The sequence below is a fragment of the Eumetopias jubatus genome, unplaced genomic scaffold (genome assembly GCF_037043125.1).
Source record: "Eumetopias jubatus isolate StellerSeaLion01/CBP00866 unplaced genomic scaffold, mEumJub1_p1.0 scaffold_4, whole genome shotgun sequence".
NCBI lineage: Eukaryota > Metazoa > Chordata > Mammalia > Carnivora > Otariidae > Eumetopias > Eumetopias jubatus.
In genome coordinates this window covers 87,173,462-87,185,076 of record NW_028274810.1, presented here as the reverse complement: position 1 = coordinate 87,185,076, position 11,615 = coordinate 87,173,462, and the positions used below count along the sequence as shown (strand labels likewise).

At 49.6% G+C, this 11,615-nt stretch overlaps 1 protein-coding gene across 6 annotated transcripts; it reads left to right on the top strand.

Annotated features, from left to right (window-relative positions):
• Positions 1 to 818: 818 nt before the first annotated feature.
• On the top strand, positions 819 to 11,030 carry PIGV (phosphatidylinositol glycan anchor biosynthesis class V). Of its 6 annotated transcripts, none has more exons than XM_028113879.2 (5): positions 819 to 1,306; positions 2,503 to 2,598; positions 4,373 to 4,514; positions 7,777 to 8,898; positions 10,222 to 11,030. In XM_028113879.2, exons 3-5 carry the CDS (start codon positions 4,437 to 4,439, stop codon positions 10,501 to 10,503), a joined length of 1,482 nt encoding a protein of 493 aa, XP_027969680.1. In that variant the 5' UTR covers positions 819 to 1,306; positions 2,503 to 2,598; positions 4,373 to 4,436; the 3' UTR covers positions 10,504 to 11,030. The 6 variants fall into 6 exon arrangements, with proteins under 6 accessions (XP_027969680.1, XP_027969677.1, XP_027969678.1 ...); XM_028113876.2 differs by lacking the exon at positions 819 to 1,306 and adding an exon at positions 1,423 to 1,491; XM_028113877.2 differs by lacking the exon at positions 819 to 1,306 and adding an exon at positions 1,498 to 1,828.
• The last annotated feature ends 585 nt before the right edge of the window (positions 11,031 to 11,615 follow it).

The window sequence follows — 11,615 nt, the reverse complement described above, 5'->3', positions numbered from 1 at the left end:
TTCTGACTTATCACAAGAGACCCCTGTCCTTTTTACAAACAGATTTTTGAGGGAATTTGGTGTGGATGGAGGAAACCTTAAGAATGCATGTCTTTTTCCCTTGTGAATTCACAAAGCAAGTACAGTTCATTGCTCGGTTTTGTCTTTGCAAACAGAGTGCTGCTGGGAGCCTCATGGACTTCTAGAGATTCAAGCCACAACTTCAGGCCCTAGTCACGAGTGTGCACCACAGCTTTGCCAATTCACTGACAGGCTTCTGGAGCTGAGAACGAGTGTGTGTCACTGAAAAAAACTGGGGAAGAGTCTTCTCCATTTTTGTTCCCTTCTCCAACTCAGGACTAAGATGTGATTTCTACTTTATCCACCTCACACACAACGGTATCTTAGGGCAGCTTAGGTGTCAGAGCCTGAAATGAGTTAGAATTTAAAAGTGCAGTGCCTGGCCCCCACAGAACTGATGTAGGCTAGTTTTCTTTGCCTGGAGAGATAGCAACCATCCCTTTGTTCCCACCCACACTAGTAGCTGTGGCAGAAGATAAACCCCCTCCCTATCCAGGTCTGTGGCCGGAGGCTAACCCAGACCCCAGCTCCGTTTAGGGGGCCGATAACTGAAACCACAGAAGGCTTTAGAATCCTGAGAAACAAGAAATCCACCAACGGAGAAGGATTTATTATCTATTTCCTTGAAGGAGGGTGCAAAGTTGTTCTAACAGTTTCCTTTACAGGGGTACCCACTGGCCGCTCCTCCCTAACAGCCGGTTTTGTTGAGTTAGCTGCTGCTGCTGCTGCTTTTTTGGCCCCACTTCCCACGAGAGCAACTGCTTGAATGAGGAAGAGTCCTGGGGGGCCTTCTCGGCACCGTCCTCGTTAGCCACCTGAGGTGGGGCTGAGGATCGAAGTCGGACACGAGGTCCCCGGTATCTGGAGGAGGGAAAAGGCAGGGGGATCCCCCACTTTCCTCACACCCAGGACGCTGGGTGCCACTGCTGGCCACAGAAACCCCAAGACTCCTCTTTCTATTCAGAGACCATCTATTGTGTGCCAGGCCCTGTGCTGAGCGGTTGGTGCCTCAGAGCAGGGAAAGCGCGGCTCTGGCTTCTGCGAAGAGGCCGCGGGGCGGCCCCCAACTCCGAAAGCCTCCTCTGCACACACACATCGGGAACTCAGTGGACGTTTGCGGGATGCAACCCGGGCGAGAGCGCCGACTCTGCCATAGCAGCACGGATGGGCTAACTGAAGGCGGGGAGGGGACCTGAGGCGCGCGAAGCGCCAAAGGGAACTCTTCAGGTGTCACCAAGGCGAGAAGGTGCCAAGGCGGAGGGCACGGAGTCTTGGGGCTACGCCGTCCCCGCCCCGCGCGCCCGGAGTCAACATGGCCGCCGCGGAGGGGGCGGGGCAGCTCCGAGTCCGGGCAGGAGGGGGGCGGGGCCGCCTCGGCGGGGCCGGTGCGCAGGCGCGGGCCGTTCGGGGTCCCCGGATGGAGGAGCTGAGGTTCGGGCCCCGCCTGGGAGGTCGAGACGGGCCGGCGCTGTGGACCCGGCGCCAGCTCCGGAGCCTTGGAGTTTTCGGGGGGAGGGAGGTCGTCAAACGGAGGCCGAGGGAAACGAGGCGGAGGCCGCCGAGAAGCGGGGAGCCCCACCCCTCCGCCATAGCGGCCTCCCGGTGCCGCCACTTCCTTTACAGCCTCTGGCCCTCCCCTGCCTTCCGGCCGTAGGCCGGGTCAGGCCGTGCCCCGCCGGCCGCCTCGGGAGTAACCCCTGCGCCGTGGCCCCCCTTTGGGGAGAGGAGGTGCCCACGGCCCGTTTGGGACTGTGTCCGAAAGGAAAGGGTTAGAATGGGCTTCGGACTCGGCTGGGGTGGTAGAAGGCGGTCCCTGGCTCGCGACAGCCAGCAGCGCCTCTGGCCCCGAGGACCCTGGGTCACGGAGACTTCCCCACTCTACAGAGGACGCTGTCTTACTCCAAGGCTCCAGGGCTCCAATTCAGGCTTACCCAGAGTCTCAGCTAGGGCCCTCCCTTTCCTAAGCATACCCAGTAAGAGCATGCGCTGTCTTTGGACAAGTATTGGGCTAGGAGTTGGGAGTCCTGGGTTGTAACCCTGCCTCTGAAAGAGCACATCCCTCTGGCCCTGTTGAGGGCCGGTGGGAAGACCATGAGGTTCCAGAAGGGGAAAAGATGACATTCTCTTTAAATATAGCCTAGGGTGTGTCACTTGACCCCAATGAGCCTCAGTTTCCACATCCATAAAATGGCGATGGTAATTATACTGGCCTCACAGGGTCTAATGAGATATCGGATGTAAAAACCATGGAGATTTTTATTACTTACCACTCTGGGCATATTTATCTCACGGGAAAATAGAGTAAAACTAGTTGCTTAAAGTGTCCTGCCAATTCAAGAGACTGTGATTTCGCAAAGGCCTTGTTGGGAAGTGAGGTCTTCAACTAGCAGAGAGGGACAACTCAACTGGCTTTATTTTATTTTTACTTGGTTTACCTGTAAGCTAAGTGTAGGTTACAAGTCTCCTGTGGTCGCTGGGGCTAGAGCTTGACTCTGGAGAGAGGAAAGGAAGAATTGGAAGCCCGGTGAAGAGGCAGAGGTGGGTTAAGTGCTTTTCTGTCCCCAACATTTCTAATGCATGTGGGTGGGAAGTGAAGGGAAAAAGTGAATTCACCCTAGGCTAGAGAATCAGCAGCCGTGTGAGGTTGGCCATACTTGTTTCTGCAATTCCTCTCGATTCCGCGAGTCAGATGCTGGAAATGTTGGGTGGATTCACAAACTACAGCGGCTCTCTGGGGTTTTCAAAAGCTTGCCTTTGAACTGAATTTTGATGAGCAAACCGGTGTGGCGTCGACGGCCCCTCCCTTCCTCCAGGCCTCCTGGTGATGGAGTGAGCAGCAGGCGCCCCCTTGTGCTGAGGAAAGTGTACTGTTGCTATTGGCCAATCTTGCTCCCTTGCTGGAGAAATTGTATTTTCCCGTGGCTTCTGTGACTTAGGTCTTGATCTTAACATGAGATATGGTGAGAGGAATACTTATAGCAGTGATTTTTATATCCCGAGCCAGTGAACTGGTGATGCCATATCTTGTTCTTGCCACTTCTGCTCAGTGAGAACACGGGCTTGAAGTGCCTGTCTGTAATGCCAGGCCCTGCAGGTGTAGTTGGGAGCGAGATAGACAGAGCCCCTGCCCTCACAAGCAACTTAGTTAAACAATAGCAGTAAAGACGACGAAGCAGACTGCAGTGAGAGCATATCAAATAGTCTAGTGAGCATCAGAGAAGAATTCCAGAGACAAATGGTACCTAAAGGTTTGGTAGATATTAGATAAGAAAGGAAAGTCTTCCAGCCCTCCCTGTTAATTTCTCAGTTGAAATGTTTTTTCCTTTAGGCATAGTTCACCCCAAATCAGTGAACTGCCTCTGGTGCTCTTGCCCCCACTTCTGATTTCCCAGACTGGTATTTGAATGTTCTTTAGGAGCCATTGCTACTTCTTTTAGCCCAAGGAGTTGTGTTAAAAAAAAAAAAAAAAAGTCTTCAAGTTCATTCCTTGCCTCAGAATGGCTTTGCAGTTGTTTATACATTGCTGCCATTCCAACAAAGAGATGGGGAAATAACAGTTTTCTCCATCCCTAGTAGTCAACTCTGTCTTCCCCCTCAGTTTGTTTTAGCAATGTGAGCTGGCTGAAGTCCTGCTGAGTGGTGGTTTTCTTTTCCTTCTCCACTTAATTTAACAGACCAGCTGAACACACATCAGAGAGCTAGGCTAGAGTGTGTAGTCATTATGGTCTTCCAGTTGAGTTCTGTGCCCCACTTCTGGGACTCTGGTTTGGGATCTAGTTTATTATTCTGGGCAAGAGGAAAAGGGCACACACCAAATAATAGCAACCACAACATGGATTCGGTGGTACTTTCACACTTTCGTCCACTTCACCATCATGACAATTTTGTGAGAGAAAATAGTCTTTAAAAAAACAACAACAACAGTCTGATCCCATTTTATACCTAAAGAACTGAGGCTTAGAAGGACTGAATGAGAATTTGTGAGTGACAGAGTCAGGACTTGAACCCAGGTCTTTAGTTTCTGCACAGGGGTACCCAACAGGCTTTTGAAGATTTTCTGTGAGCCTAGCTGCGAACTTCATGCCTATCTGTGTAGAATAGTGCTCCAATACAGTGCTTCAAAATGACACCAAGTGGTCCCATCTGCCTTCAAAATGCTTTTCCCTCACCTGGGCAGTTAGGCAGTTAAGTTTGCCATGTAATGTTGAAGGGGGACTCTCCTGTGAAGAATGCTTTCAAGAATTTACTTTTGTGGAAAAAAAAATAATACTTACTTTTGGCCTATGTGTGATGTTTCCTCCTTGGGTTTTAGAGTTTAGAAGCCTGAGGGAACTCAGTCCAGGCAGCAACATCCCTGAATTCCCGGTGGTGAGAGGATGTGCACCCTGGACCCGTCCAGGAAAGAAGTGCTGAGGTTTGCAGTCAGCTGCCGTGTCCTGACTCTGGTGCTTCAGGTCAGTCTCTGATCTTTTGTCCTGAACATGCTGTTGCCACATGACTAGGATAGGCACTAAGAATCATCCCCATATTCTTTCTGCCTCCCAGGTGTGCCCTTCCATGTGGTTGAAACACCTACACCTGATAACCAAAAGATGGGCAGGACTCTTAGAAATGGTCTACGTTTTTTTTTTTTTTTAGTAAACTCCGTGCCCAGCGTGGAGCTTGAACTTCACGACCCCAAGATCAAGAGTCGCGTGCTGTACCCACCGAGCCAGCCAGGCGCCCCAGAAATGGTCTTTTAATCCCTTGTTTTACACATGAAGCAGCAGAGGCCCAGAAAGATTCAATGGTTTCCCCAAAGTCACATAGCAAGTTAGAGAAAGGCCAGAATCAGACCCCAGCCTTCCTAACACCTGAGCTAGTGGTCTTTCTAGTGGACCATGAGGTTCTGTAACCAGAGATGTTTTTAGGGCGTGACAGCCCAAGGCATTGGCCTGGGTCTCCTTACCAGGAGACGGAGCACAGAGTCAGTCAGGTGAGTGTATTTGGTTAGTCAGCAATGTCCCCGGCTCTTCCCCCAAGTGTCTCCCCTTGCTGCCTCACCCACCACAACCCTCAGAATGCATTTGCACTTTTGCAACTTCCTTTCGCCTCCAAGCTTCCTCTTGATGTATATTTTAATCAAATTTCCCATATATATGAATTCTGTTTGATGTCTAGCACAGTGCCCAGTGGCTTAGTATGTTCTCAGTATGTGTTGTTGTTGTTGAATGTATGTCAACAGTCTAGTGGTGTTATATTAACATAATTACGTGTGCTCTTTTTTTCCACAAATGCCATTTTCTCAGGGTTCTCTTTTTCCTTTCTGGAAACCTCCTTTCTCCCTTCCTGCACTATGAGGCATAGCAGCCTCTGCTGGGCCCCAGGTTTAGTTAAAAGTAGCTTCAGCTTGGAGACTAGGGCTGTTACTGTGACTGTCATTCCTGCCCCATTCGTTTTCACTGTTTAAAGTGGCCTGATAAAGAAACTGACCGGGGCGCCTGGGTGGCTCAGTCTGTTAGGCGGCTGCCTTCGGCTCAGGTCGTGATCCCAGGGTCTTGGGATCGAGCCCCGCATCCGGCTCCCTGCTCAGCGGGGAGTCTGCTTCTCCCTCTCCATCTGCCTGCCTCTCTGCCTGCTTGTGCTCTCTCTCTCTCTCTCTGTCAAATAAATAAATAAAATCTTTAAAAAAAAAAAAGAAAAAGAAACTGACCAAAAAGAGAAAGAGCCTTAAGAATGGGCTTATACCCCGGTTGTGGGGCTGGGGAAACTGACCCAGCGATGGCTTTGAACAGTATCAGATGAGTGATTGGCAGGCCCCTGGGGGCAGGATTGTGAACTGGCATCTGGGATAGGGAAGCAAGACTAATTCAGATAGTGATTTGGAAAGAGTTGTCTCCTCTCCTCTCACCCAGGATTGTGTTAAGTGCCTACTCTGTTCCAAGAACTGCTAGGTGGTGAGAAGGAAAAGTCACGGTCTCTTTTCCTTTGAGTAGCTGACAATCTAACGATGCAAAAAGACATTTAATGATAATGCTATTTCATTATCCCTCTCTCTCCCCCACCCTCCTTCCAGCCTTAAAGCTCATGCCATCAGATGATCTCCCCAGTTACCCTTCACTGTTGCTGTCATCTCTGTTAGTGACAGCTCGTTCCTCTTCATTCCTTAAAGGTTTTAGCTCCTGATTCACTGTTGCACTTTCCAGCACTCCTGTTGATCTTTTGGTGGTTTCAGTATTAATAAAGCTGATACAACCAACCACTATCTCCTATCTTTCCAGCTCACTCCCTCTAGTACCCCAGTTCTAACGGCTCTTCCACCCCCTCAGGACCTATAATCCACTGATCCACCGTTTTGCTGTGCCTCACCCACCTTCTAGCTTCTGCACCCCTTCTTAGATTCCATGATCCACCAGGCACACATGCACAACTTGCTTGCTCCCTGCTCCCCGGCTTGGTCACAAGACAGAAGCCCAGCCATGGTTCAGTTTCGTTCTCTCTCTACTTCTCATCATGCCCGGAGAGAAACACACAGCTGTATTGACTGGTCTCTTTCTCTTCAAGATCTTTGGCCCAAGTGAGTCTTTAGTGCTACCTGGTGATCTTACTGCCCTGGCCCATTCACCCTGCCATTCTCTGAAATGGTTCTGCACATCAGAATCACCTGGGGGAGCTTAAAAAAAAAATCTCGATGCCCAGGCTGTATCCTATACCAGTTAAATCATTAATTCTGGGGGAGGGACCCAGACATCTAGACATCAGTATTTTTGAAACTCCCTGGATGATTCCAGTGCACAGCTATTTTGAGAACTGGGGGTCATAGATGACTTATTTTACATGTTTATCTTTTTATTCAAGTCCCTAACTAACACCTTTTCCCCAACTTGCTTTTCTGAGCGAAAACTCACAAAAATAGGTCCAATCAGAAGTGACCTTGTGCATGCTCCCCCCACATCCATCCCATGCCTACGTCTGCACCTGTGTACCTTCACTACTGAAGCAGTGAGGTAACCTATACATTTCTAAATCCAGCGGTCACTTTTCAGTCCCCATCTTCCTTGACCTACTAGCAGAACTGATCACTCCCTTCCTTCACCTGGTTCTAAGACACCCTGCTCTCCTGGTTTTCCTCATACCTCAGTGACTGTTCCTTCTTTATCTTCATTCTGGATCCTCACTCTCCTTCAAGCCTCTAAATGTTGACACATCCAGGGCCAAATTCTCAGATCTCTTTTCTCTAGCCCTGCTTCATCCCTCCCCAGGTGATCTCATTCAGTCTCATGCCTTTAAATACCTTTTGTGCACCTATGACATCTGAATTTATGTCTCCAGCCCCTGATCGCTCTCCTGACCCTCAGACTCATATCTCACTGTCTTGTTGACCTCTGCCCTGGAATATGTAACTCAAACTTAACTAGTCTAGAACTGAACTCCTAATTGTCCTCCAACAAGTCTGTTCTTCCTCATTTTTTTTTAAAGATTTTATTTATTTATTTGAGAGAGAGAGAGAGAAACAGCATGAGAGGGGAGAGGGTCAGAGGGAGAAGCAGGCTCCCCACTGAGCCGGGAGCCTGATGTGGGACTCGATCCCAGGACCCCGGGATCATGACCTGAGCCGAAGGCAGTTGCTTAACCAACTGAGCCACTCAGGCGCCCGTGTTCTTCCTCATTTTATTAAATGGTAATTCTTTCCTTCCAGTTGCTCAACCGAAATCCTAGTTCTTCTTCATCCCACAGGCTCTCTTCAATGCCATCATCCCTGATCACCATGCAGAAGCCTTCTCTCCTCCTCGCCTCACCCCCTCAGGCTCTGTGGACCAACTTGTGGAAGGTCTCCTGGGTGGCCTGTCTCACTGGGATGCCGAACACTTCCTGTTCATTGCCGAGCATGGCTATCTGTATGAGCACAACTTTGCCTTCTTCCCTGGCTTCCCCCTGGCTCTCTTGGTGGGAGCTGAACTGCTGAGGCCCCTGCAGGCATTACTGAACCTACGGAGTCGCCTGTTAATCTCAGTAGCATTGCTCAATTCCTTGTTCTCCTTGCTGGCCGCTGTCGCACTTCACGACCTGGGCTGTCTGGTTTTGCGCTGTCCCCGCCAGGCCTTTTATGGAGCCCTACTCTTCTGCCTCAGCCCCGCCAATGTCTTTCTGGCAGCTGGTTACTCAGAAGCTTTGTTTGCCCTCCTGACATTCAGCGCCATGGGGCAGCTGGAAAGGGGCCGAAGCTGGACTAGTGGACTCCTCTTTGCCCTTGCCACTGGCGTACGCTCCAATGGGCTGGTCAACATTGGCTTCCTTGTGTATTCTCAGTGCCAAGGCTTTCTGTCCTCTCTCATGGTGCTGAATCCTCTGAGACCACTCTTGAAGCTGATGGGCTCTGTGTTCCTGTCTGTGTTCACGCTTGGCCTTCCCTTTGCCCTCTTTCAGTATTATGCCTATACCCAGTTCTGTCTGTCAGGCTTAGCCCGCCCCATCCCTGAGCCCTTGCTGAAGTTAGCTGTGGACAAGGGCTACCGGATTGTGGAGGGAAATGAGCCACCTTGGTGCTCCTGGGAACTTCCCCTAATATATAGCTATATCCAGGATATCTACTGGAATGTTGGCTTTCTGAGATACTATGAGCTCAAGCAGGTGCCCAATTTCTTACTGGCTGCACCAGTGGCTATACTGGTTGCCTGGGCAACATGGACATATGTGACCACCCACCCTTGGCTCTGCCTTACACTTGGGATGCACAGGAGCAAGAACAGCAAGACCCTAGAGAAACCTGACCCTGGATTCCTCGGCCCTCGGGTGTTTGTGTACCTGGCCCACGCTGCGGCGCTGTTGCTGTTCGGCAGTCTATGCATGCATGTTCAGGTGAGGTGGGTTCCTGACTGGGGTAAGGGTGTGAATACAGGCAAAACCCCTTGGTCAGGGTCAAGGAAGACTGCCAGCTTCTCCCGTTTGTGTGACCTGTACCTAATTTATTCATTCACCAACTATTTGGGGGCTTTCTTTGTCCAGACCCTGGGTCAGACCACTGAGGAATGGAACATGAGTGAGGCTGCCCTAGTGGGTCTCTTGGTAGAAATGGGGAGACGGACACTTAAGAGATAAAATTCTAGTACAGTGGGATGGAAGAGGAATTGCTGTTTTGAGATAAAGTATTGTGGAAACCCAGAGGAAAAAGTAGCTAATGGACTGAAGGAGTTGAGGAGGGTGTCCTGTTAAGGCTGGGTCCTAAAGAGTGAGAAGAAATTGCATTTAAGAAGCAGAGGAAGAGGATTCTGGGCAAATGAAGGGTGCATGCAGAGACACAAGAGTCATGGAAGGACCTGAAGTGACTGAGATGAAGTAGCTAAGCACAGAGGAGAGCGCGGGTCCTTCCCGACTGTACGGTTACCCCGAGGGTCTACTTGGATGGTGACTTGAGGCACTCTCAGCTCTGGCAGGTGCCCAGTCTTTAGAGGAGATCCCTTGTGTAATGTTTGGGGTGGGAAGCCTTTGATATTTCCATTTTTTTTATTCCTGGCTACGACCCCAGTTCCCACATAACCCAGAGGAAGTGGTTTCCTCCACGCCGGCCACTCCTTAACAGCTTCTGCCTCTGGGAGGCGCACACTGGCTGTTTGTAAAGTTCTCTGAGCTGTGTGAGTAAGAGGCCCAGGGGAAATAGAAAGTAGCATTCTGTGTTTGTAGCTGGATTAACTAGTAGAGCGAGTGCCAGCACAGCTTCGAGTTTCCAGCTCAGATGAGGGAGGCCATGTGGAGGCTTGGCTCTGAATTCCCCTAGGAGGGAAAATGTTGAACCACAGGATCCCCTGCCCCATTTCCCTCTGTTTTGCCGCCCCCAGGGGATGAGGGAACCCCTTCAGGTTCCCAAAGCCCCATGTCACAGCCTAGCGGTTAGAGTCCAGGCCCTAGGCTCAAGTTGGACCCCATAGTTTTTAGTATTGATTGGCCCATTACTGTGGTAATTAGTCTGTAGCTCTGCTTGTTTGTAACATTGAGGTCATCTGGCTGGTGTCACAGCTCTTTATAAGGCAGATCCTAAGTTCTGCTGAATCTTTTATCCAGAACAACACATTTCTAGTCATGGGGCTGTAGTTGACCGAGCAGCAGGGAAGTCCTGGGCTGGTCCACTGTGAAGCAGTGATATTCCAATAAATGTGTGGGTTTTCCCCCTCTTATGATTTCCAGGTTCTCACCAGGTTTCTGGGTTCCTCCACTCCTATTGTGTACTGGTTTCCAGCTTACTTGCTTCAGAATCAAGAGCCACTGCTGAGATCTCTAGAGACTGTGCCTTGGAAGCCCCTTACAGGGGACTCCGTACCAGGACAAAAGGTCCCCAGAAATTCTATCATGGGACTTTTATACAACTGGAAAACCTATTCTCTAGTCACACGATGCATTCTGGGCTACTTCCTGTCTTACTGGCTCCTGGGACTGCTCCTACATTGCAACTTCCTTCCTTGGACATGACCTGGAGTCTCAGGGGTCTGGAAGTACAGATAGACACTGGGACTGTCTGTGCTGCCCGGGGACCCTTGCTCTGTCCTTTAGGAACCTCCAGTCTCTCCGAAGGTTGGTCAGGAATGGGAGAAGCATGAGCCACTGGGAAGCCCCCCATCTGGTCCTGGCTATGGCAAATTTTAGAGTAGTACCTATTTTCTCTGTAAGTGAAGAAATCTTCCTCTCCAAGTCTAAAGTACACTTGCATTTGTCTCGTCAACCAAGCATAGCAGAGATAGTTGTAAACTTAAATGTAAAGTATTTAAATGTCAATGTAAATGTGAGTCCTTCAAATGTCAGTTTCATCAAAGGCTCTAGCTGACAGGCTGGTAATAGTCCACACATGATGGTGGAGGCCTGAACAGTGTACTGGCAGTAAGAAGCAGGACCATCTTTTTTAAATGGGACATTGTTTCTGATTATTGTCATGATTTGTTCATTTATTTATATGAAAAATCTTACAAAGATACACAAATTAAACAACTTTTGGTTATGCATGCAATGAATTATTTATTTATAAGTAGGCTTCACGCTGGGCAGGACTTGAACTCACAACCCTGAGCTCAAGACCTGAACTGAGATCAAGAGTTGGACACTTAACCGGCCGAGCTACCCAGGTGCCCCTGAATTACGGTTTTTAAAATAATACAAAATACTTAGGGAAAAAGTCATGGTAAAAAGAACACTGCACAAAGAACCAGGAGACCCAGATTCTAGTCCTCTCAGTAAAACCCCACTTACCAGCTGTGTGACCTTGGGAGCGTTTTCACAGCCTTAGTGACCTCTTCTGAAACTGGGGGAAATGACATTCCTGGGAGAGGCGAGGGGGGCAGGCCATATAACCTAGTAGGTCCCTTTCTGCTCTAAGATCTTAAGAGCTGCCTTAAGCAATGGCATCATCCCAATCTAAACACTTATGTAGAGGCTCAAACGTGATTTTAGGAGAAGGTATCCAGTTTTCCTGCTTTCGGTACTCGGAAGAAACTCTCCCTCTTCAGGTGCAACTCTGAGGAGTAACTTAAGTGACCTTTCCTTTGAATGAGGGAAAGCAGTGACACGTCGCAAATCAGGCTCCCTGTTCT